This window comes from Siniperca chuatsi, linkage group LG13, assembly GCF_020085105.1.
Source record: "Siniperca chuatsi isolate FFG_IHB_CAS linkage group LG13, ASM2008510v1, whole genome shotgun sequence".
Taxonomy (NCBI): domain Eukaryota; kingdom Metazoa; phylum Chordata; class Actinopteri; order Centrarchiformes; family Sinipercidae; genus Siniperca; species Siniperca chuatsi.
Window position 1 is genome coordinate 22,329,852 of NC_058054.1, and position 26,853 is coordinate 22,356,704.

Genomic DNA, 26,853 nt, shown 5'->3' on the forward strand with positions numbered 1-26,853 from the left:
CCATTACAAAGCTGTTTCAAAAATGGGACTATAGAAAAATCCAATAGAAACCTACGGGGGGGAATCAGTAAATATTAGAAATTGGCTTATCTGCCAGTATGAGCTGCAGCTTTTTACAGCATCAAATTATTATTTTGGAGGACACTTTTCACAGTGGTTTGTTCTCAGCAGGCTGCCCGATTCACAGTCTAATCTTCATGTTATCACAAATGTCAGGACACTGACATTAATACTTTTACTTTGAAGTGAAGCACTTTTTGGAGTGGTTGTCAAACACTGGTGTGTAAAAGAATTATCTGAAAGCGTTTTTTGTCACCCTCAGGCTCACCTAATCCTGATTATTATCTTCTATCTAAAACATTATCACTTATATTATCTATTTTTTAAGCATTTTCCCCCATAAGGGTGTTCACCCACCAGAACTTTATCAAAAATGTAATTAATATCACCCTTAAACAAACTAATTAAAGTGACAATAAATATGGTTCCGACAGGAAATAATTGGCTCGTACTTCAAACAATCACATGATTATTTTACATGTCTCTGGCAGGAAGAGACACAGGTGCTCCATAATCAAAAAGGATATGAATGGACTAAAATTTTTATGGCGATTGATCTGATGAAGTGAAATGGACTTAATATGTAAAGTGCAGATGTGGCACTGAATCTGAAGATGGCCTTCCCTTTGTTAAGTACTATAAAAGTCTGCAAAGAAAACAGAAAAAAAAAACAGGAATCATTAGTGGAAAAAAATCACATTTTTCAAATATTATTGCTTACATTCTGTAAATAAAAGAAATTGCAACAAGTCATCAGAATGTAAATACATTTGCTAAAAAAAATTTCCCATCACGTTCAGGCACATTTGTTTCCATTTCTACAGAGAAGCTCAGCAGCAGCTTTGAGCAGCATTTTAGCTGTTTTCATGGGATGATAATGTAACGGCCGTGTTGAGTCTATCACTCTGTCTACATTAACTTCCACCACAAGCACTTCTGCCTCCAAGAAAGCAGTGAGTGTACATATACGCACAACAAGCAAGGCCAGTTGAGATAATGGAGGCAACTCCAAAGCGGGGCTGAACCTTTCCCCAACAGATGTGGCATTTATTTAAATATTTTTTCGTCTTTGGATAATCCTCCTATCCAGCAGCGCATCACATGCCAAAACAAAGAGACCCTGAGAATGACTGCCACGTCCTTTTTCATCTCTCCATAAGCGGCCCATTAGCTGGCAGCAGCCTGATCTACTCTGCAAATCAAAACTTGCTAATCCTATTTCTGCATCCACAAGAGATCTAAAGAGATGCAGTCGCTCTCCTCTCGTCTCAGCTGCTAGCTGCTCTAAAACACCGCTTGGTGAATTCAGTGAAATCCTCTGCTGATCAGGAGGATCGCTGCCATATCATGTTCGCAAGTCCAGATGATAATTTAACATGCAGGAAAATGTAGAAGTAAAATAGTACAATAGCATCACTGAAACTGCTCATATGCCAATGATAAATCATCAGTCACCATTTTAACCACCATTAACCATTTCTTGAGATGCAATCGTGTCAGAAACCTATAAATGTCGGATCTGTTTAGTGCAAGTTGTTTGCGGGAAATGAAAACCATTCAGTCGTAGTAAAGAATTAAAGAATATGTTTACAATATTTCAAGTCTGTGTGAAAACAATAGTCAAGTGTCCATATGTACATTGAAACCATTTTTGCTTTTGCAGTTTAAGTGATTGGGAACAAAATCTACAAAATCTATCTCGCTCTGATAATATTAGGCTTCAACGAATAAAGCTGGTATCTCCCAAAGCTGTCTTTGGTCTTTTCAGTACCAACTTTCCTTTTTGTGTTACTTATCCCTCTACTGTGGCTCATTCAGGAAACACTGTCTGGGGAAACAAAAAGAGAAGATACCAACCTGATAGGATTAACTGAATCTTTATAATAACTTCAGCTAAACGTCTGAATATATTTTTGCACAGAATGACGACTGTGGATTTCTTCACAGGTAAAGTTCTTTGAACTGGAGAAATGTATATTTTTGTATATTGTATCATACTAAGCTTAATAGGAGTTGCTGTATTAAACACACACATTAGCTTTGATAAAAGATGTTCTTTTGCCCATACAACACCTTCAAATTTGTGGACTAGGAACTGTTTGAAACTTTGTAGTTTCAAACCATTAGGCCTCTGTTCCTTCCAGTGTCTGCTGAAATGGTGCAAAACGTGACTGATCTTAATAATAATGTCATTTAAAGTAAATTGGCTAAACTTGAAATGTACAACAAAAACAGAAATGAAGGCCTTTCTGCTTTGACATTAGATAGTTGAAAGTTCAGTTCGCTGCTTTTCTTTGTCATATAGTAAACCGAGTATATTTAAGGTTTGGACTGTGGAATGCTTCACTCATTTTGGACATTTTGGAGACTTTTTTTGTAAACAATTCAGAAATTAATTGAGAAAATATTCGACAGATTAATCATTAATGAAAATAATGATCATTTGCAGCCCTACTTATCTTAATTCAGGTGAATAACTGCATTCAGCCTAGACTGAATGCAGTCATTTACCTGACCCCCCTTTAAAATCTGATCACTTGTTGTCCAGACGTACACACGACCACCACCATTTAACCCACCCAACAAACTCACACCACACACACAGAAGCTCTCACCCTCTTGTTCTTGTAGTAAAACGGATCAATGTCCTCCAGTGGCACCCCGATAAGTTCTGGAGGGATGTCACCGAAGATGCGCGGCAGCTGCTTTCCTGCTTCCAGGTCGGCCCTGGGTTTGGGTGGCTCTGCGTTCCTGTAAGTCTCATGGCAATCCTTGGCGTTCTTGGCCTGCTCCTCCGCAATCCGCTGCTCCAGCGCAGCCAAGGATTCGCGAGTGAACCGCCGCAAGCCATCAGGACCCGTTGGTAACAGCATGGCTGCCATCTTTTCATCCTGATTCTCCTGTACTAGAATTTACTTACAGCTACAGACAGGGAAGTGGGGAGTGAAGACAGGAAAAGCAGAGATGGAAGAAGGAGAGAAAGAATAAGTAATCTGATTCAATCATACAGGCTTATGAAACAACAACCCTTGGGTGTCTTTATTCAATACAAAGATCAGATCACCTCCCAAAATGCAATTTTTTGCAGTCTTTTGTGTCAGTAATTAGCACAACAAACTCAGAATCAGAATCAGAATCAGAAAACTTGTCTCTGACGTGGCTCACACAGGTACACTTGCAAAAATATGCACATTGTGTTAAAAGAAAAAATATATACATATGTATTTACTATTTACACATTTTACATGTTTATGTGCAAGTCCTAATTCCTTAGCTTGTTTATCATGTTAATGGGAGTTTGAATACATGTCTGTTGAAATGGTGCAAAACGTGGCTGATTTTAATAATAATGTCATTTAAAGTAAATTGGCTAAACTTGAAATGTACAACAAAAACAGAAATTAATGCCTTTCTGCTTTGACATTAGATAGTCGAAAGTTCAGTTTTCTGCTTTTCTTTGTCATATAGTAAACCGAGTATATTTAGGGTTTGGACTGTGGAATTTTTCCCTAATTTTGGACATCTTGTAAACAATTCATTAATGAATCGAGAAAATAACGGCGGCCTGATGGGAGGAGTTGGAAGGAGTTATGGAGGCGGTGTGTAGAGTCTTGTGTGATGAGGGGTGTTTTACATCTAACTGCTTTTAACCATTAACCACTAAATGTTGTGACCTATCCTGCAGGAAGCATTTAATCCATAGCACCAGTCTTGAGTTGGCCTGCAGTCCAGAGAGGCGGTTACGCAAGGTGTGTATATTCACTGTATTAAAAGCTGAGGAGAAGTCCCTAAATAAAATCCTTGTGTGGGAATGAGAGGAGTCCAAACTTTTGGTCACAGTATCCAATAGTTTCAGAGGGCCTTCCTCAACCCTTCGCTTTGCTTGATAAGCAAACTTAAGTGGGTTGAGTTTGTCTGCAACTGAGGTGGTCACACACCACACGCTCCATACATTTACACAGCACAGATGTTAACGCTACTGGCCTGTAGTCATTTGGGACCTTAGCTTTTGAGTGTTTTGGTACAGGTATAATGGTGGACTCCTTCCATATGTGGGGAACAAAGCTGGCGTCCAGGAGCGGCTGGAAGAGTTGGGTCATGACGTTATTACCAAATGAATGCTAAAATTACTCCATGTCTGCTTGTGTAAATAATAGCCACTGTTTGCTAACACGTTTGCCATGTCAACTTTATGAGGTATTAATATGTCAATCTACTGTAGTTTTTACAGCTTGTTGTGCTGCCCCCAAGTGGTCAAAAAAATCAATTATTGCAGGTTTAAAGCCTCTATGTGAGCAATTTTAAAATTTCTGACTCTGGCACTGCTAGTGCTAGTATCAAAAAAGATCTGAATCCAAGCCATGGGACTTTAAGATGAATGGGCAGAAAGTAACACAAAGACTCCACCAGTTTTTACCAGGTTTGTATCATTTTTCTACAAACAAAAACGTATAAGATCAGAATGATTAAATTCTACACATAGTGGCTTTAACAAGTACTTAGAATAGAAAAGTTGTTCAGTAAAAACTTGTCTTCCAATAATGTAAAAGTTCATATTCAGCAATTAAGCAACAGGAAATATAAGGAAAGCCTAACAATTCTATAATGGAATACGTGTTATCACAGGCACAGGTACATAGGTCACCATCACTGAAGCTCTCTCATGTTCTCTTTTTCAAACATTGTGTAATTGCAATGCATAAAGGCTTAAGTCAAAAGCTGGATTGCCTCTGATTTTCTGATTGGAAGATGGTACTGAGGGAGGTCCAGAGACATGATATAAATATTTTACCCTTACCACTGACCACCAGCTTCCTGTTATCCAACTGTTTCTGAAAACTAGGGCAGCCATAGTTCTGAGTCAGAGGGATTAAGTCCACAGGCTGTAGCCCTGACCAAGGGTTTTCACCAGCACTGATATAGGATGGCGATCACTCGCTTGCCTCAGCTGAACTGAAGAAAACTGCAGGGCCTGGACATCAACCTGCCAGCAACCTTAAAGATACAAAATGTCTTCCTAGCTCTTTGTTGATGCTTTCAAACTGAACTGTGTACTGGTGCAGGCTATTTAAATGATCATTCTTACATTTTGACGCTACAATATAACTGTCACTGTTTCAATTAGTTGATTAAGCTGATAAATGTACAGTACTGTGCAAAAGTTTTAGGCAGGTGTGAAACAATGCTGTAAACTAAGAATACTTTCAAAAATATAACTAATAATAGTTTTTTAAATCAATTTACAAAATGCACACAGCAACAAGACACAAGGTAGTTATACTGCATTAGCAAGGTCTCTCCCAGACAAAGTTTTCAAAGCAGACTGGGGTATCAAGATGTGGTGTTAAAGGTCTTATAAAGAAGCACAAAGAAACGGGCAATGTTGAGGATTGTAGACGCAGTGGTCGGCCAAGGAAACTTAGTGCAGCAGATGAAAAACACATCAAGCTTATTTCCCTTCGAAATCGGAAGATGTCCAGCAGTGCCATCAGCTCAGAACTGGCAGAAACCAGTGGGACCCAAATACACCCATCTACTGTCCGGAGAAGCCTGACCAGAAGTGGTCTTCTTGGAAGAGTTGCAGCCAAAACGCCATACCTCTGACATGGAAACAAGGCCAAGCGACTCAACTATGCACGAAAACATAGGAACTGGGGTGCAGAAAAATGGCAGCAGGTGCTCTGGACTGAATACTTGGCTGTAGCAGAAGGCAGTTTGTTTGCCGAAGGGCTGCAGAATGGTACAATAATGAGTGTCTGCAGGCAACAGTGAAGCATGGTGGAGGTTCCTTGCAAGTTTGGGGCTGTATTTCTGCAAATGGAGTTGGAGATCTGGTCAGGATTAATGGTGTCCTCAATGCTGAGAAATACAGGCAGATACTTATCCATCATGCAATACCATCAGGGAGGCGTATGATGGGCCCCAAATCTACGACCCCAAACATACAGCCAATGTCATTAAGAACTATCTTCAGCGTAAAGAAGAACAAGGAGTCCTGGAAGTGATGGTATGGCCCCCACAGAGCCCTGATCTCAACATCATCGAGTCTGTCTGGGATTACATGAAGAGTCAGAAGGATCTGAGGAAGCCTACATCCACATAAGATCTGTGGTTAGTTCTCCAAGATGTTTGGAACGACCTACCTCCCGAGTTCCTTCAAAAACTGTGTGCAAGTGTACCTAGAAGAATTGATGCTGTTTTGAAGACAAAGGGTGGTCTCACTCTCTCTTTAGCATCTAAATGCTCCGCTACATTCGCCAGCTAGTCGCTAAATTTGTCTGTCTGCTATTAGAGACAAACAAAATTGTCAAGTTGCAGGCCATGAAACCAAAACAAGCTGAAAGATGCAAAAATGCTATATATATATATATATATATCGTAGAAAAAAGTTTCAGTCATAGTCATCTGGACACAATTGATTGACCAATTGAGAATGACTTCCAGATGGGAGCTAAAACGTCTTGATTCTGAAAACAGTGTCCAGATGACTACGACTGAAACCTTTTCTACGATGGAACACTCCTGGACAAATGAGGGACTACACCGTCTTATATATAAAATAGTAAAAAAGTAAGTAAAAAAATCTATTGCATTTCTAGTTTAATTAATTCAGAAAATTACAGATTACTTGTACCAGAGAAGTTACTAAATATAGTTTGAATAGCTTGAAATGCTACGTGTGGGTGTCTAAAATCTTATGGAACACATTTGCTTTTTTTCATATTGGCAAACTTTGTTCCTCTGGACTTAAATAAAGCATAAAGACATTTTGAAGGTAATCTGATCAGAGATCAAAGTCTAAATAAAGACAATACTAAAGGCCTCTCCACGACCAAAAATTCACTCCCTCATTTTAGCCAGTGACAGTCTGATATTTTAATAACTGAAAAAGCTTTCCAAAGAGAGGATTACATTTCTATGTTCCCCTTTTGACAGAGAAATACCATTGTCTCCTTTTCATATTGACTAAGCTCTGTGAGTTTTCCATCTCCTCCTGTCCTGAAATGCATTGATCCTTTCACACGTCCAGCCAGACGCTAGTTATCTGCTTTCACTTGATCTGCTTATTTGGCCCAGGTTGATCTCAGATCAGCTTGTCTCATACACTGAATCCAGCGCTTTCCCATTTGCTATCAAAATAAAAAGGTTAAGGTCCATTTGCAACGTCATAAAGCAGATAAACAGGTTCAAAGCAAGGATATTTCTGTCAGAATGTGACAGGATGAGACGAATCGTCCACAGAAACGCAGACAGTCAGCGTTTCCTTTATAAAAGGTAACGAAAGATACAGAACAGTAAGAAGCTATGACAATGACCTTTACTCTGTGGCGCACATAATCAAAATATATCTGAGAGAATATCTGCCACCGTGCACTGTTTCGATTTGCACGCTAGGAAATGCTGGTAAAGAAAAAAAAGTGTTTTAGTTGAATGAAATTTAATTCCCATAACAGCCAGATGTGATATGGTCATCATCACTGCAAATAATTATGATAATTTGATTGAAAGTAGAGCAGAGCCATGGAATGGCACGCACAAACACACGCACACACCCCCTCAACTTGACACGTGTTCTGCGATACTACTGTTTTAAATTCTCATAACTGAGAGCTGGACAATAAATCAGATGACATTATGATAAGAGTCAGGCAGCAGACCTGTAGCCAACGGGTTGCTGGTTTGCCCGACAGATACAGAATTTTTGAGGCCAATACTGATTTCGATATTTGGGGGGTTTAGAAATCCGATACGACATATTGGCTAAAAGCAATTAAACAAACAATCATAATACGGATCCCTTAGATTTTTTTTTTACATGACCAAGATACATACTAAGGGGGACTTGTCAGCGCTCTCTGGTGGACAAACTATGTAATTGTGACACTATTTCTAAATGTTTCTAAATTATAAATGTTTGGCATTTCTGTTCTGCAATTTCTTGTTACGTATCGACACAATATGATATATCTGAAATAAGCTAATATTATCTGATATATCAGCCTGGCTGATTTATTGGTCTAGCTCTGTTTGAACCCCTTAAGCAGCCGAGAAAATGAATGAGTAATACCTTCGTCTCTCTTATCAGCTACCACCGATGTACCCATGAGTAAGGCATTGCTACCCCAGCTGCTCGGTGTCTACCATCTCGCTCTGACAGCAGGCGTACTGCCCAGCTAATTAAAACTTTGAAATTCTGATTTAATTTTCAAACATTTCTCAGGTATGGTAACACAATATTAACTTCTTACTACTAAAGTAAAGTAACAGATCCTAACCCTAAAATTATATTGAACATATAAATCAAAACACTCAATTTTGAGCCAAGAAGACTCCTTTTCTTTAAATAGACCGAGGCATTTGCTGCACAGTAAAATGTAAAGCTGTAATGAAAGTCAGTAAACTATAAGACAAAACAGGCAACAGATTATCCTCTGCACTATCTCCCTCTGCAAGTAGACATAGCTTTACACTAAACTATAAGCTTCAATAACACTACCAAATCATATCACAACATTTAATCTGAGGTTTGGCACTACCCTGACCATATGTTGATGCAAACTTCCTTGTGGCCCTCAGGAGTAAAACAGTACTTCTAGGGTAGGAACTGTACTGATTCATGACTTGTTACTTGTTTGTAATTGCAGTATGTTTTACATATGAACATAGATACTATTTCTTAAATTTGACAAATCTAGCTTTTCTTTTATCATAACCTGCTGGAGTAAAACCCTTATTTTGCCTTCAGGAATAGGAGCAGTTTAGGTAATAAAATGCTCTGCACTGCCCTTATCTCTCTTTACATTCTTTTCATTTTCTTTCTCATAAAAGTGCAAAAATATTAAAAAGTTTAAACTATAGATATCTAAAACATCGATAGATGTCTCTAAAACACGATTAAGTGTTACTAGTACTGCTACTAAAGTTTTCTAGCTTTTAGCTGTTAATTACACTCTCCCATATTTCTAGTTACTATAATAACCTTCTCCAGTCAAAATGAAAACAAAAACAAATAAATGGTCACGAATGATTTTATAGAGGAAGCTACTAATTAGAAAAATTGCTCTGTTTAAATTTGCATATGAAAACAGTAAGCACACAGTTGAAAAGCTGTTAAGAAATGCATGTGAAAACTGAAATTTAGGGCAGTAGCTCAACAAGTTCCTCTGAGTTAGGTTTCTGAACAGGTTTAGAGAAGACCGTGGTCCCACATGACGTCACTTCACATCACTTCAACTCATTTCAGCTTTGTGAGACTTGGTGTGAGAGGGTCAGTCTCTCTGGCAAATATCCAGCTCAAAACCTCATTTTGTCTTACGTCCATCATCTCACTGTAACCATCTGAAATGTTGCGTGGACACAAAAAGAGATCATGATTTTATTCTTCTATCAAATGCACGCTGCCTACATCTGTTACACTCTATATTTTATTAACTGGACTATACCAGGTGCTTTGCTCTGTCTCCACATCTATTTCTATCAAATTCCAAGACTAACAGGAAACAAATATTGTTACCTTAATACTGCGGAGGGGGGACCTGGGCTTGATTGTGGACCAGATCACCTGACCATACTTTGACATACAGCCAGATCCTGTTGTCACTTTTTAAAGTTATTTATGGAGAGTAGCTCTTACAAATGACAATACGTTTTCTGTTACTTTGTCACCCAAACATCATTCAAAGTTCTTAAAAGACCATTTTATCTGTGTATTAACATTTCTTCAAGGCTTCAAAATGCATTTGAAAAGTTCTGATTAGTCATTGTTTTTTCTTATTTGAGTTTTTTGCCGAATTCTCTTTTCGTAACATTTGAAATACCAGAAAACATGTATTCCTGTGAATTTCCTGCATTTAATGTAACAGATTGTGTCTTTAAAATAGAACAAGTGTGATCACCTCATTGTCATTATGGTCATTGTGTAATATGTACTAAAACTTTTGCCAAATATAATAAAAAAAGGATATTTCTGCAAACAAACAATGATATAAAGGTTTATGTAGTAAAAATAGCATCTTGTGTTACTTTTACTCTAATATTAGGGTTTTGTGTTTCTCTGGATAGTAGGATAACCAGCATTTCTTTGTTCACTCATGGTGATTGATTACAAAATCTCAAATGAGTGGTTTCATTTAGGACTACTTTGTTTAAGTTAACAGACAGACTTCTAATAATAACTAATAATATGAAAACATTTGGAAACAAAGTTCCAACACAAACTGGAAGTCAGACTTGACTGGGCCATGTTACGTTTCTCTCAGAGCTACATACTGTGATCCTCCAGTCGGTGCGCAGACTGAACTGATGACCTACTTCTTCTGCAAAAACCTTTCAATGTAATTGCATCAGATAGCTTAAATACGTAAGTTACGGAAGGTATAGACCTACAAAATGAGATAGTGGTGAAAATATTACCTAAAACTTTTTTTTATGAGCTCTGCTGTCTCAGACATATCCATGTTTGTGCTTATTTGAATCCCGATCCAAAAACAGGGAAATCTTCAAACTAATCATGAGTTACATCAGTTATATTAGACCAGAAGATGATGAAGGTTTCAGATGTCAACAAAAGAGGAAAACTGATCTCAAATGTGTGACCACTGCCTCACATATCATTATGTAATGTGTCACAAGTTCGGGAAGCCATGGAACACCACACTTTGCACTAGAAATGTCTGTCATCCCTGTTTGGTATTTACAACAGATTTTGCCACAGTGGGAGATCATGAAAGTGAATTACCTAAGTAAGTGTAAGCCTTTAATGCTCAACACTGCACTTTCAAAAATAAAACATTCAAAGGATATTTTGCATTATGCCCTTTCTGGTATATTAGTCATATTAGTATATGATATACTGTATAGCATAGTTTGTATTGATTTAAATAATAGATATACCCTAAAAGCAGAATTAGAATTTGTTTTAATTTTTTAAAATTGTACAGAGAAGTTCTCAATTAAAGTGAAAACTCAGAAACGCTGAGGACCAAACAGTTAACATATAATGTCGAGCATTTGCTCTTTGAGAAGTGATTTACCTTTCTGCCTGTGTGGCCACATAGTTGATGCATGCTCAATATTAATTCCAAACTCTAGAAATCCTCGCAGAGATACTTACATATGAAACTCTGAGATTTACAGCATCATTTCCAGAGTTGAGTTCTTCGGGTTTCAGAAGAAGGAACAGCCAAACTCTCCGAGCAGAACCCATGTCTTCTTCTCAAGGCTTAGTCTTCATGATGGACCAAAACTCACAATCCAAGCAGCACGGGAGAATCACCAGAATCCAAAGTTTAGCGGTCAAAACTGACTTCTAGACAAACGCCAGTCGTCTAAACACCTTACGTTGGACATTTTGAAGCCTGCCACAGGCGTGCAAACGTGCAAGTTGTCCTCTGTCCTTCCGTCCGATTCCTTCCGCAATCAACCCACAGAGGAAAAGTCCCGAGCCGCCGAGTTTGGACAGGATGCTGCGCTGACGATTCGCCCTTGAGCAAAGAGCGTGAGGGAGGGAGGATGCTGCTGGACCAGAGGATTACCGCCCCTATAGACACACACTCAAATATGACGTTATGTTACAGTAACAGGTAGTTTCCCCCACATCAGCAAGTCGCAAAAGACATACAGTAGCCTATAAAGGACACAGTGAGGGGGAAACTTGAACTTTATCCAGCGTTCTGCGCGGGAAAGACTTGACCTTCCAGGTACAGGCTGCCATAAAAGAGGCTGCTTTATTTTTTTATGTGGTAGGCCTACCTTTGTGGTAAACATTACAAGTAACCTAATGTGAGCATCAAGGAGGTGAACGACATGCAGGCTATTGTTTTCTGAGAGTATATGCACTTGTTTGGAGTTTGTTTCGATCACAGAAAGGGCTATTTAATGTCGCATTTACACCACATTTGACTTAACATTGCAGTTCAGAGACAGCAACTGATTTCACTAGCAGCCACAGAGGAATTTATCAATTCACACGATTTGGAATCAAAACCTGTTGCACTTGAATGAACCCCAAAAAGGACATGGCGTAACAGAAGCTGTCAGCGTTTTTGATGTGTGTTCCCAGTGGGCTGGGCTGGTGGTTTTGGGTTACCTTGCGGTGTAGCCCACGCCTACAGTGTTCTATTGCGCCCTCTAGTGGCCAATAAGAGACTGAGTCCATGTCCTATGTAGTTTTTATGGTAAATCGGGGGGAGGGGGTTACATTCTACTGTACTACAATTACAATGTACACATTTTTAGGTTGATTCTTGTATTTTTACACCCAGTATTTGTTCCACTGAGACTCTATTTCTTCAACAACATTTTATTTCTGGCAGCGTAAAGAGGGCCTTAAAACTGCATTTATACTTTCACGTTGAGAAATAAAATGGCATCACTTGATTTTGACACACGACCTCAGTAGGCTATTTCTAAAATCATGGATACGGCCCTGGTTACAATATGATGTAATATTTCTGTTTTGGCAGGGAACGCTACAATGAGGCACAAGATGTTGTCAACTGGGTCAACATTCATATTGCACATCCATGTTGTGTATTAATTATGGTAGGCTATAAAAGGAGACCATATGAGAAATGATCTTCTAATATATTCTAAGCCATTCTTTAAAGGATTAAAGGCCTGCTTGGTGTTTGCCTGCGTGTGTGTCTTCAGGGCAATTTAGCACTGATGGTAATAAAAGAAAAGCATTGAGGGCTTTTTGACTTGTAAAATATCCTTCCTACAGGGAAACTAGAGGGCAGTGTGAAAACCACATTACCCATAAAGCTCAGGTGCATGTTTTCTTTTTTTTCCGGATGTAGCATCATAAGAATTGACTGTCAACATGCAAGATGGCCACACATCACAGGCAAAATGCTGCTGGGCGGAGAAAAGTACAGGTAAATTATATTACTTGCATTATTGCTAGGTGCCTGCCAACGTCAGCATTAAGGTATTCAGCTTTAAAAAGTGCTTCACGGATACTTGACTGACAGCAAAAACCGTCCGCAAAAGGCAACGTTGCTGTTACGAGTCATGACTCAAGCCGACTAACCAAGCTAGCTTAGCTTACGTTAGCTAGTTGTTAGCATCTTCTGCTAACGCTGGCGTCTAAATGATTACATGTTTTTGTGAGCAATTGTCATATAATCATAAGTACGAGTTATTTATGAATTAGCACACATGATTCATGTGCTGTCTTATCAGCATGTTTATGCTGTTACAGCGTTAATGGTAGCTTAGCTACACTGTATCTGGGCTAGGTCTAATTGCTGGGAAAACATACGTGTCTCGGTGGTTCTGTCGTAAACCCTGTCAGTATCCATTGCGACCAAATCAAAACGCTTTCTAAGTACTGCATTTGTCAATTGTTAATATGAATCTATGGGGAATTATTTCCCAATATATGTGTCTTTTAACTAGTGTACATGTTTCCTTAGCAACGCAAGTGCATGAAACTTAACCGTTAGCGTGTTGAGGCTTCGAAATGTGCACAAGGAAGTGGGTGTGTTTTGGGAAAAACCATAAGTGGTCACTCTCTTTGTGTTTCAGGTGTCCTATGTCATTAGAGATGAGGTGGAGAAGTACAATCGAAATGGGGTGAATGCACTCCAGCTAGACCCAGCGCTGAACCGGCTCTTCACTGCTGGAAGGGACTCTATCATCCGGATATGGAGTGTCTACCAGCACAAAGTAGAGCTTCTTAGACTCTAGAATCTATATTAAAACATTATACTCCCGATATGATCAGGCAGCTGTGTTGTCACATGCATCGTATTTTCTTATTCTCAACAGTGGATTTGTCTTCATTTCTCTTCTCTGTCATTGTAGCAGGACCCATACATTGCCTCGATGGAGCATCATACAGATTGGGTTAATGACATAGTTCTCTGTTGCAATGGAAAAACATGTGAGTTTGATTACTGACAGCTATTTTGATTTAGGGTTTAAGCATTGTTTAGCATCTAATCTTTTATTCTACTATTCTGGTTGACAGATTGAACTGATACACTTTCACACTGTCTTCCATTTTCAGTGATATCTGCCTCATCAGACACAACAGTCAAAGTATGGAACGCTCATAAGGGATTCTGTATGTCAACGTTACGAACACACAAGGACTACGTGAAAGCTCTGGCCTATGCTAAGGACAAGGAGCTTGTGGCATCAGCAGGCCTGGACCGGCAGATCTTTCTTTGGGATGTGAACACACTAACAGCACTCACTGCTTCCAATAACACTGTCACCAGTAAGTATTGTTTGTTTCTGTGTTACTGTTTTGCCCATTTCAGGCCCATAAATACTGTAGTTTTGATTGTTGTGCATTTGTACAGACTGTTGTTCTGTAATTGATAATCTCTTTCTCTGAGTGATATTCTGAACCTGTGGACTCACTATAATTTGTCTCCCAACAGCCTCTTCACTCAGTGGGAACAAAGACTCTATCTACAGTCTGGCTATGAACCAGATGGGCACAGTCATTGTATCTGGATCCACGGAAAAGGTTTGGGTTTCCATCAGTGTCATTCACATACATAGTTCAATTAAACTAGATTAAGACACTCAGATCATTTCACTTGTCATTTTAACAGAATATTAATTTTTTAGCCTGAATCTAGATTGAGAATGTCTTCCAGTGACAGATACGCAGTAGATTACTCGATAATCTCTTGAATTATTGTGGAGCGTTTATGTCTTAGTTTGATTTCTGCATGTTGTGTGGATTCCACATGTGCACCAGAAAGATTACAGATGGTATTTCTATTCATAATTGATGCCAGTGTTATTGCTAGTTGCCAATGCGAAAGTGCTCTTCAGATTCATCAATGTAGAAAATGGCATACACAACTTCTATTTCCCCTTCCTTTCTGTTGAAACATTCATAAGATGTTTCCTGTAGGCTACCACACATCTGTCTGTACATAAATGAGATTACACAGCAAACACTGAAAACTGTGGTTACAGGAGGTGTTCACTTACTTTGAAACCATGTGAATGCTTAAAATTAACTGTTACCTTACTTTGTTTAGTCACAGTAATCTGGTCTAGTATGCATGTAAAATGTAATGAAGAAGTGCCCGACTGATCTCCCTCCTTTTTTCTTTCTTTCTTCAGGTTCTGAGAGTGTGGGATCCTCGAACATGTGCAAAACTGATGAAGCTAAAAGGTCACACAGACAACGTCAAGTCATTGCTGCTGAATCGAGATGGCACTCAGGTGAGTTAAGATATCTAAGATATACAGTGGTGGCAGCTGTTAAACAGAGGAATTGTAAAATCTAAACCTGCTGTCCTTCTCCACAGTGCCTGTCGGGCAGTTCAGACGGGACAATCCGCCTGTGGTCACTCGGCCAGCAGAGGTGTATCGCCACCTACCGGGTGCACGATGAAGGGGTTTGGGCTCTGCAGGTCAATGAGGCCTTTACACACGTCTATTCTGGAGGCAGAGACAAAAAAATCTACTGCACTGATCTGCGTAACCCCGACATCCGTGTGCTCATCTGTGAGGAGAAGGCCCCCGTGCTCAAGGTAAGAAGCCAGTACACTTTAACCTGGAACAGATTTTCTGTTGTGTAATAACAGTGTAACTCTGTGATGCATTACAGTATTTAAAGAACCAGTGTGTAACATTCAGGAGGAGCTATTGGCAGAAATGGAACATAATATTTATAAGTATGTTTTCATTAGTGTATAATCACCTGAAAATAAGAATCGTTGTGTTTTCATTACCTTTTAGTATAAGCCGTTTTTATCTACATAGGGAGTGGGTCCCTTTCCACAGAGGCCGCCATGTTGCACCGCCATCTTTCTACAGTAGCCCAGATCGGACAAACCAAACAATGGCTCTAGATAGGGCCTTTTGTGTTTTTAGAGTCTTGTGGTCACCGTAGTTTGTCTTAAATGCTTGGAAGGGGAGGGTGATGCGAACAATATTCAAATGGTTGCAAACTGCAATTTTACTGCTAGATGCCACTAAATCCTACACACTGAACCTTTAATGGACATGTTTAAAATAGGGCTGCATGATATGGTAAAAAAAATCATATTGCGATTATTTTGACAGATATTACGATCATTGCAATATGATTCACGATTAGTGGGAATGATCATTTTTGCATCACAATTTTCATTTTCACTGAAAAAAATATTAAAATCATGGTGATATGACATTTGCTGGGGTCTGTACAAAACAAACATGTTTTCTTCCATCTGGAGAGCGAGATTTGTAGGCCAGGGCATCTCTGCAGCACTGCAGTGCTTCATTATAATGCTGTTTTGTCACACATTTTACTTTTATTAAAAAATTGCTGTCTCTGCCATTTGGATATTGCACTTGGCCATATTGCGATTTCGATAATATTTTGATTAATTGTGCAGCCCTAGTTTAAAATGAAAACTTTTAGTTTTTAATTTTTAGTGAGCAGTACTCACTAAAAACAACTGGTCAACTGGTGTCTGCTTACAGTGTAGATGTAAATACTGGCATATGGATATAACGGCTGTCTGACTTGCCTGGCTCCTGACCTTCGAATCCACCCACTCCATCGAGTTGACTGATTCTTTTATTAACATCATTACAAATGTGTTGGTGTGTGTTCAGTGACTTTTCTGTACCAGCACGGTGTGCAGCTTGTTAATTTAAAAAAAAAAGTATCATATTTTGTGTGCCTAGGACATTTTTTTCTTCTTGCTGTGGTATCGAAAGAGTATTGTTTGTTTTTTTTATATATACTAGTATTATATCGAAGTTTAAAATTCTGGTATTGTGACAACCTTACTTGTATTTTTAAAAGATGAAAAGAAGTTCTGAACAGTTCTGTATTCTACCCAGCCATTCCTTTGCTCATAGCTAACCATTTGGAGTCATTCAACCTTTTGCTGTCTTTCTCTTTTGCTCAGATGGAACTGGACAGATCTGCTGACCCACCTCCAGCAATCTGGGTCTCCACCACCAAGTCATCCGTTAATAAATGGGTAAGCATGCGTGACACCTCTGAGATCACTGGTCGACTGTCAACATAATGACTCTGGAATACAGTGTAGATAGTTGTGCATGCGGCCACACCTAATGCTATTCAGTAGTAATCCTCCTGTAATTTGTGTAGAAATTTAAACCAGCTTTGTGATGGCGGGGGTGATACACAAAAGATAATTGCATTACATTAATCACAGCTATTTCTGCAAGGAAGAGTGAAGAAGCGATTATTAAAATCCAGGATAATCTCTAATGATTATTTTCTCTATGTGTGTGTGTATGTGTGTGCAGTCTCTAAAGGGAATGCACAACTTCAGATCATCAGGGGAGTATGACAATGACTGCAGTACCCCTCTGACACCACTGTGCACTCAGCCAGAACAAGTCATCAAGGGTAAACTTGTGTTTTATCTGAAACTCTGTTCCCCAAATCCTTCTCCCTGACATTTTATTAAGTCAAATTCTATGTTGTGTTTGCAGGAGGTGCCAGTATCATACAGTGCCACATTCTGAATGACAAGAGACACATACTCACCAAAGATACCAACAACAATGTGGCTTTTTGGGATGTTCTGAAGGTAAACTCCACACTGTAGTTCCGATATTTATGACTCTGTTAAAAGTTTGATTGCATTGGCTTTTCTTTTGCCCAAACCTCACTGGTTCTGGTTGTTCACATTATGTTCTAGCAAATTACACCCCAGCCCAGTTAAAGGAGGACAGTCATGGTTATTTGTTGCTCACCTGCCCTAATGAGCTACAACCCATGAAATGAATCGCAGCTCCTGATGAGTGTGGTGAGAACTCACTCCTGGTGGTACCTGTGGTTTGAATAGACTTTATGTATATTTTACCTTCAGGCTTGCAAGGGTGAAGACTTGGGGAAAGTGGAGTTCGATGAAGAGATTAAAAAGCGCTTCAAGATGGTCTATGTGCCAAATTGGTTCTCTGTTGATCTGAAAACTGGGGTGAGTCACAAAACCTGGATATACAATACTAGCTTTTCATCTGTCTCAGCAGCTGTGACTATTTCAAACTCAGTTAGTAGTTAGTCTAATAGTTGTGCATTTTTCATCTCTTTTTTTTTTAATAGATGCTCACTATCACATTGGATGAGAGCGACTGCTTCGCTGCCTGGGTGTCTGCAAAGGACGCTGGGTTTTCAAGCGCTGATGGATCCGACCCAAAGCGTAAGATATCTGACCGTATCACATTTTATATACAAATAACTGTTACGTTTCAGGGACTGGGATGCTGAACCGAAACTAACTTTATATTGCACCACTGCTAACTTGCTAACTTTAGTTTGCCCCTCCACCTCTGCAGTGAACCTGGGTGGACTGCTGCTCCAGGCTCTGCTGGAGTTCTGGCCCAGAACTCGCATCAACCCCATGGACGAGGAAGAGAACGAGGTGAACCACGGTAAGGAGGTGGTGGACTGGTTGAACTACTCTTATTAGCTTTTATTGCACTTTCAGTAACGAGATTTTACTCGCACTTTATAATGAAACTAAATCAACCAAACCTCTGCAGTGATGCTCTGCGAACTTCAGTGAGCAGTGTGTATTCATTAGTCCACTTGTCTTTTTATCCACTTGGACTCTGGCTGCACATCATTTCCTGCTGTTGTCAGTGAGCGGCAGGTGTTCAAAGCGTCATTCAGTTGGTCTTACAGGAGGATTGTGTTCTTGTACCAACAGTGAACGGAGAGCAGGAGAACAGGGTCCAGAAAGGAAATGGATATTTCCAAGTACCACCACACACACCGGTCATCTTTGGGGAAGCAGGAGGCAGAACTCTATTTAGGTAATCTTTCACTAGCATACCTATCAACGCAGGTTAAATATATATTGAGAAAGCTGCAGTGGGCTTTGTAATGTCATCAGTTTATATTTGTCATTTGTATTTCTGAGGTCATGTCTTGTGTGTTGCAGGTTGCTATGTAGAGATTCAGGTGGAGAGACTGAGTCCATGCTGTTGAATGAGACAGTTCCACAGTGGGTTATTGATATAACTGTAGACGTGAGTACATTTTTATGTTTAACATTAAATCAAATAAGACAAAGTCAAAATGATTACAGATTAAATAGACTGAATTAAAATTTGGAGGCTAATGTGAGAGTGTTTGTATTTGTTACTTTTTTTGTGTGCATGTTGTATGCATATTGGTATTTGTATATCTAAAAGCTCTCATTCAGAGAAGCCAACAAAATACATTTTTGTCAATGTGTTAAAGATGATATTAACTATAGAGGAAGTTAGATGCTGTTTTTTCAGTGTGGGAAGGCAATACAGGCAGTTCCTGCAGCAACCTGTAGGCCCTTGTAACAGCAGACATTTTGACTTGTCACAGTAGGAAAAGCACAGGCGTTACTAAGAACTAATTAACGAAGGCTCCGTTCTATTCAAGAATCCCAGTAAGCCATGAAAGTTGAGCAGCAAAATGGAAGTCAGCCTTCATTAATGTTATTTACACCTGTGCTTTTCCTACTGAAAGTCAGAATTTAGACTTGAAGGGCTATGTCACTGTATTTTTCCCAGGAGGAAATGTTTCAGTTTGCTCCTGCCATTATTATTATTATTATTATTATTATTTGAATTACATGTATTATCCTTCTTCTTATATTCCAGAAAAATATGCCTAAGTTCAACAAAATCCCGTTCTACCTCCAGCCCCATTCGTCCTCTGGTGCAAAAACTCTAAAGAAGTGAGTTTCTTGTCTACTCTGAATTGTTTTTCCTTTTGATTACGTAATGCAGTGAGCAGAAAACCAGTACATCTGTACAGATGTGGATGCTGCAGATCTGTGTTGCATCCCACCTGTTGAGAGTGGATTTTACCTGCTGTGTGTTCTGCAGGGACCGTCTGTCGGCCAGTGACATGCTCCAGGTGAGGAAGGTGATGGAGCACGTTTACGAGAAGATCATCAACCTGGACAACGAGTCGCAGACCACCAGTTCCTCAGCCAACGATAAGCCCGGGGAGCAGGAGAAGGAGGAGGACATGGCCATGCTAGCCGAGGAGAAGATTGAACTAATGTGTCAAGACCAGGTGGGCACGCTGTCTTTGCTTGTACATTTTGACATGAGTACATCTTGTGCATCCTCATTGTTCAGTGTATTAACTTTTAATTTGTTTATCTTTCAACCAGGTTCTAGATCCCAACATGGACCTGCGAACAGTTAAACATTTTATCTGGAAGAGTGGAGGGGACTTGACGCTTCACTATAGGCAGAAGTCCACGTGAAAATCATAATTTTTAAAACAAGAACTCTTCGTCATTTGCCAATCACCTCCCACCTCTGACATGTAGTACCCTAAACCCCATTGTGTGGACAAGAGTTGCAGTATCAATGAGAAACCAGTAAAATTTGTGAGGACGTGGCTCATGGTGTATCATAGGGAACTGACCAGAATAGGCCGGAGCAGCCAAGAGACACCTGGGAGATAAGTGGTCCGTAGTGTTTCTTTTTTACAGTTTGAAGAATGGACTCTGTTTTCTCCAGCGCTCACCAATTTTCTTCTGTCATTTTTTTTTTTAAAAACATCTTTTACTTTGACTGCTTTGTTTGTTCTTTCCTTCAGATTGGCATTTTATTTTGAAGCGACAAAAGTTAGTTTGTTTGTGTGTGAGCGTGTGTGTATATGCACATGGTTGTAGTAGACTGTTTGTTCTAGTACATTCCAGAAACTGTCCTTATTCTACAAACACTCCACACCTGTCTCAGCAGTTTAGGAGTACACTCTCTGGGTAGCATCACAGTCCCTCAAAGCAATCCTCCTCTGTTCTGTTGTCATCTTAACTTGAACTTAACCTTGGCTTAGACATCTAATTATTGAGCTTGAACCTCACTTGTCTTTGTCATTTCTTTTTAGCTGTGCTGTTATCAATGGACTGAATGTTCTTTTTTTTTTGTAAATATATGTACAACATTTTTGATTTAAGTGACTTTTTGTTCTTTTGGTTTTGCAGCAGTTTTATTGTGTTGTTGTACAGTTTACTTAAAACCAACTGTTATTTTTCCAAATCCCTAGAGCACATTCATGATCATGATGGTAATTTGACTTGGATGTTAAAAATTGCATTTGTTGTATTCACTACAACCCAGAAATTGCAGTTTACTCTTAAGAATATTAGTAGTCATCCAAGTCATCTTAGCAATTGGGAAATTATATATAAAGGTATGTATCTTTAACAATAACTCATGCTTACTCGCTCTGTGCTTGGGTCATGAGCAGTGACTTTGATGGCAGTGAGGGCTGTTCCTAATGTATATTTCATTTAGATTCAATAGGAGTTCAATGAAACATGAATATAACTTGAAGGGGAATCTCGTCCAAGATAATATATGAATATTCACCACTGGGAAATTCACCAAAGTGAAATAAACTGTAATACCCATTTCTCTCTTGGTGTGTCACCAAGCAGAACAACAGATCTTTTCATTGTAAATTTTCTGCAGTTAATTTTGCCATGAAGAGTGTGTGTAATGCCATAGTGGGAACGCATCGAGTGAGCTCTAATTGGCTACAAACATGATGGGTACCATAATTAGGCCATAACACTGCAATATCCCTTGTTGTAATAATTTGTGAAATATGTATATTTTAGGCATTCGAAGAAATAAATTGGAATGGTTTAACAATGACAGATTTATGGGATTTATAAATGGATGTTTCTTGAGTTGTAATGTGTTCAGCTGATGTGTGAAATAAGAAAAACAAGGAAAGGCAAAAAAAAATTTAAGTCAAGTGATATGATTGTTTAACCATCAAAGATTCACCCATTTCACATTCATCAAAATACTCTGCACTCATTCCTAATAAAACATACAATTAATTGATAAAATATCTGCAAAAATACTTTTCCTTATTTTACACACTAGCACCTACATTGACTGTGAAAAACATTAAGAAGCCCCCTAGAAAAACAAAACAATTACTGAACAGCAGCATCATCACTGTTACCAGACAATTTACATACTGTATATGAAAGGTCTGTCACCTATTGGATTTACGCATTACCAGTCAAGTCACAGGCACTATTCGTCTACTGTTGCATAGATCACAAAAATTACAAAGGAAGGGCAGTGTTGAATGAGACGTGGACATAATTCCAGCGATACAAGCAGTAAAAATCGTTTTCAAACAGATCACAGACTGCATGGCTGAATAAATCAAATTAAAGAGTGTTTAAAACATACTGACCATCAAATCTGGTGTAAAACTGCACTGACTGGTTTCACACAGTACAAGTGGACAAATATTTCAGACTTTAAAATCCAATACATGGGCCATGAACTATTGTAAAAGTTCCCCTTATAATCTTATAAGTAGGCTATTTTTAAAAGCTGAAATGTAGGAATCATTATTTGCTTCTTTGAAACACATCGACAACAGATGTAACACTGCACCACAGGACTGTAACAACTCAACTGAACTGCCAACAGTCTGGTAGCTTCAAAAACTTCTGATAGTGTTATGAATATGAAGGTGCAGCTTTGCTGTAGTAAATGTATGTGTTTATCTTTGGAAGTGTTCAAGTATTCATCACATTACTGTATCAGAGGCAAAGACTCGTCACCCGTATAATCTAGTTTTGCACCAAGCAAGGAAACATGTTGATCATATTTCAGCCTCTTGGCATACAAATGAGCAGTAACTTTAAATTCTCACATATAAAACAAATAGGATGTTCCTACGGTGCCTCTAAGTGTTTTTCTACTTATATCCTAATGCTTTAGCTGGTTTCTGTATAACTGTGTAACTAACCTGATGAAGGAGCCATACAAAGAGTCAATAACAAATATCAATATCAAATTAGATATCTTTTCCCTCGGTCTGTCCTGTATTTCCTATATAGTGTTTCTTTAAAAAGTGATTGTCAACTTCACTTTACATTTTTGTACTCTGTGTATGGCCTGATGCAAGCTTACTCAAGAGGTGGCTCTTCTGGTTCCTCCTCATCACTCTCATGGCTGCAGTGGAGAGCAGGAGCCATATCTAGGGGCTCTGCTGGCTCCTCCACTGGCCCTGTTGCATCCTCGACAGCCTGAGAGGGAGACTCGTCTGCCATCGGCTCATTAACAGCAGAGGATTGGAGGAGATCAACAGGAGATGGGTAGGGAGGGTCTTCAGCTGGGACAGTGGGCTCAGCAGGAGGCTCTAAGGACTCAGGGAGAGACAACGCACCCATAGGAGGTGGACTTGGGCTATCGCTAGACTCACACAGAGAGCCAGGTAGGTCTGTGGACTCTGTGACCAGGTGAGATGGTTCAGCTGGTGCGACGCCTGAATCTGACAAAGTGTCGGTGGAAGCGAGAGCAGAAGTGAGGTCCATGGCTGCCTGGGAGCTCAGCTCTTGTGGGTCAGCCTGGTTGTCTGCTGATGATGAAAGCAGCACACTGTCCTCCAGCTCCTCTGCACGACAGGAAATACAACACAGTTTAAAACATAGTCCATATTCCTTCTGCCAAATCTATACATGAAAGCTCTGGGACATTGGCATGAATTGCTGCTTTCCTAACTTACCAACACCAGAGATTTCACCGTCCTTCTCCTCATGCATAGTCAGTGAAGTGTTGGTCATGTCGATGGACGACATGGACAGATCCAGTCTGTCCACCAAATCCGCAGGGTCAGGGTTCATCACTGCCACTTCAGAGTCAGAGAAACCTGGAAGAACAAACACAAGACGCCTGCTGATCAGATTTTTATGAACAGAGTGAGATGCAAGGAGACAACACTCATATGTCATATATCATCATCTTCTAAAACCACTGTATGTCTGAACTGACCAGGGTCCATGACTCTCTGGATGGGTGGAGGTAGAGGAGCTTCCTGGAAGGTGACCTGCTCCAGGTCTAACACATCTTCACTTTGGCTTGAAGGTGCCATCAAAGGTGCCTGGAAAACAAACAGAAATAAGCTCTGTTGCTACTACCAATAGTTTGATCTCATGTAACAGTACATTAAGTCAGTCAATAGCTAAATTAGCCGTGAAACAAACACATGAAAGGTGCTGAAACAATTAGTCAATTAATTGATTTGATTGAACATTTTTTGTTATTTATAAGTCATTAAAGCAGTTTATCTAGCAAGCATGCTAAACATTTGTTGATGTCAGCTTCTCAAATGTGACTTTTAACCATTTTTTGACATTGTATTGACTATAAAATGTCAAAAAATGAATTACTTTTTATTATTACGATTAATTACTTAAAAAGTAAGTAATAGATTAGTCAACAATGAAATGAATCATTAGTTGCAGCACTAAATGTGGTAAATGTGCATCCAGATTTACCTCAGTGAATCCATGAGCAGGCAGCTTTGGAGAGGGTTCCTCCTCAGGAACAGGGGTGGAAGGCTTTGCCGTCGATACGTCAGGATGTGCTGGGATTCGGTGCAAGTAGCCATAACCAATGCCACAACCCAAACTAAGAGCAAAGATTTTTAAATGCTTCAAGACCATTTATAACACCACTATTAAACAATTCATACACTTTATAACATAAGATAATGCTGTACAGTCTGAAAAAGCCTCAATGTAAATTAATGGCCAACTGACTTTGTGTACCCTTATACAGAAGAGAAAATAATTGATCTGCATGCACCTTGCTCTTCATATTGCATTTAACTCCAGTGTTATTTTTTGAAATAGAAAAGTGGTGAATGTTATCTAGAATAGATAAAACAGTCCTACGGCAAAAAGATGAACTTATTAAAGGTGAAATGCAGTGGTATTAATCCCCCTGAATACCTTATGTATCTGTGTATTGTCATGTACCTGCCCTCTCCGCCCCACGCTCCATTTGGTGTGACCACCACCTCTCTGCAGGCATCTGTTTGTATGTTGTACACCAGCAGCTTCAGGGGCTTCCCTTCATGGGCCTCAATCAGCGAGAAGAAGTCCTCTGACTGGAAATCAGCAACTTTGAATTAACTACAACTCATCTTTCATAGACTTGTTAAGAGATAGCATTTTTTGCTAAATATATCAGAGCCAAATGTTAGCAATAAAGCATTATATGAAAATGGGTCTTACATCCTGCAACACTTGATCTGCTCCAACAATGTAGTCACTATATGGCTGAAGCCCTGCCAGTGCAGCAGGTGAACTAGCTTCCACATCCTACAGGAGAGAAATAGGAGTTAGCAAAGAAAAGACAAAGCTATAATGGGGTGTAGAAGTTCAAATCAATTTGGTTTGGTTTTCCTAGCTCCTGATGAAGAAGCTCACCAGAACGTGCCACACATTCTCAGTGGCTCCTTGGTAGCTGCAGAAGCGAACACTGGCACCTAGCAGGCCCTGTCCTCCCCACATGTTACTGGGCAACACCTCCAGCTCACGAACACATGTGGTTTTAGTGCTGTACACCTCCATCTGCACTGGTCTCTCCACGTTGGCTTTCAGAAGCTCCTTCAGCAGGTCATTTTCCTCATTCTGATGAGCAGTAAGAACAGAGTCAAAAAAAGGCCTGCAGTCAATGACTAGTGACTTAACTACTTACAATACGACAATCAATAAACTCACAAGTCTTTTGTGGTCCAGAGACAGAATGAAGTCAAAGAAGGGCTGCAGCCCAGCCTTTTCTGCAGGGGAACTCGGCTGCACCTGTCAAAACCGACACAAGCATTTTGAAAACTTGTGCTGCTTCATCTTTAAATAAAATGATGCTATTAGAATATTATTTGGGAAATTAATTTTCAAAATATTACAATAAATTAACAACCAGAGTATGTTTTTTTGGAACATCTAAATCATAGCCTTTTACCAACTGTACCACACTGTAAATAGCTGCAAATGGGGATTATTGTGACTATGGATTAATGTATGTATTTTTTTTACTATTCAATTAATATTTTCGTTTCCCAGAGCCCAATAATTTAAGACAGCTTGTTTTGTCTGACCAACAGTCCAACACTCATAAATATTCAATTTACAATTATATAAAACTGAGAAAGGCAGCAAATCTTCCCATTTGATAAGCTTGATCTACTAACGTTAAATGTCTGGCATTTTCGCTCGGTCTCTCTTGATCGATTTATCAGTTAATCGATTAATAATTTCAGCAATAATGTAATTCAATGTACTAATGTAATATTCTATCTTTTGTAACAGCATGAAAAGGTCGAAGTATGCTATTCATCGAAAGCCAGTAAAAATGTATCTTATCTAATTTGCCCTAACGCCGAAAACCATGATATTAGCCACAGCATTAGCTGCAGGCATTCATCTTGTGTTTAACGACTTAGATGAAAAATAATTTTGGACACTGTAATAGCTCAGTGGATTCAGAACTATTGGAAGACTTTCTTTGAGACAAGTTACGAGCCTGAATCCAAGCTTAATTTTTAAGTAAATAAATACAACATTTCTGTTGCATTGTGTCAACTTGGAATAACAGGTAAACAGTGACAGCTCATCAGGTTTTACCAGATGGTCTTCAGCAACTACTTAGCTAGCTATCTGTTAGCGCTATCAATTCATGATAAGCTACTGTATACGCTGTTCCAAACACAAAGGAAGCTGAATAATTTCTTACGCCGTGCACATGGTATCCATACGTTCCTCCTTCGGATACTTCTGAACTCTGTGATAAACCCATGTCTGTCGGGAACTTTCAAATATTAGCTAATATCATTTGAAAATAACAAAGTATGTGAGAATTATTACGGTTGACAATCCGCGGCCATCTTGTCTGCAGTCCAAAACAATCGAACATCGCTTGTGTCGAACACGGACGCACGCGCTAGTAGCAGAGCTGCTTCATGTCCCAGCTTGATATTAGTTGTGCTAACGAGGCCACAACTACTAACATGACCTCTACGGTGAAATA

General features: G+C 39.3%; 3 protein-coding genes across 8 annotated transcripts in view; 1 reads left to right on the plus strand and 2 right to left on the minus strand.

Moving 5' to 3' along the window:
• Positions 1-11,522, minus strand: part of LOC122886381 (sodium channel protein type 4 subunit alpha B-like) — a 46,643-nt gene extending 35,121 nt beyond the window's left edge. For all 4 annotated transcript variants that reach the window (XM_044218476.1, XM_044218474.1, XM_044218475.1 and 1 more), the window contains exons 1-3: positions 11,174-11,522; positions 2,676-2,982; positions 588-706 (exon numbers count right to left, since the gene is read on the minus strand). In XM_044218476.1, the coding sequence (XP_044074411.1) occupies positions 588-706; positions 2,676-2,942 (386 nt within the window). In that variant the 5' untranslated portion in view covers positions 2,943-2,982; positions 11,174-11,522. The remainder of the gene's footprint in view (positions 1-587; positions 707-2,675; positions 2,983-11,173) is intronic.
• A 155-nt stretch (positions 11,523-11,677) lies between these two features.
• Positions 11,678-21,663, plus strand: LOC122886382 (WD repeat-containing protein 48). 2 transcript variants are annotated; one of them, XM_044218479.1, is made up of 19 exons: positions 11,678-11,759; positions 12,861-12,938; positions 13,591-13,731; positions 13,873-13,948; positions 14,075-14,287; positions 14,454-14,542; positions 15,154-15,255; positions 15,342-15,566; positions 16,938-17,012; positions 17,305-17,407; positions 17,494-17,591; positions 17,874-17,981; positions 18,107-18,203; positions 18,340-18,435; positions 18,714-18,819; positions 18,948-19,035; positions 19,645-19,721; positions 19,873-20,065; positions 20,166-21,663. In XM_044218479.1, exons 2-19 carry the CDS (start codon positions 12,891-12,893, stop codon positions 20,259-20,261), a joined length of 2,031 nt encoding a protein of 676 aa, XP_044074414.1. In that variant the 5' UTR covers positions 11,678-11,759; positions 12,861-12,890; the 3' UTR covers positions 20,262-21,663. The 2 variants fall into 2 exon arrangements, with proteins under 2 accessions (XP_044074414.1, XP_044074413.1); XM_044218478.1 differs by having other exon boundaries at positions 11,682-11,759; positions 13,870-13,948.
• A 93-nt stretch (positions 21,664-21,756) lies between these two features.
• gorasp1a (golgi reassembly stacking protein 1a) lies at positions 21,757-26,773 on the minus strand. Of its 2 annotated transcripts, none has more exons than XM_044218486.1 (9): positions 26,560-26,773; positions 25,548-25,628; positions 25,254-25,457; positions 25,059-25,145; positions 24,774-24,931; positions 24,318-24,450; positions 23,812-23,920; positions 23,546-23,689; positions 21,757-23,434 (listed from the first exon to the last, which is right to left on the minus strand). In XM_044218486.1, the coding sequence occupies exons 1-9, from the start codon at positions 26,620-26,622 to the stop codon at positions 22,947-22,949; spliced, it is 1,467 nt and encodes a 488-aa protein (XP_044074421.1). In that variant the 5' UTR covers positions 26,623-26,773; the 3' UTR covers positions 21,757-22,946. The 2 variants fall into 2 exon arrangements, with proteins under 2 accessions (XP_044074421.1, XP_044074423.1); XM_044218488.1 differs by having other exon boundaries at positions 24,801-24,931; positions 26,560-26,771.
• Positions 26,774-26,853: the final 80 nt, after the last annotated feature.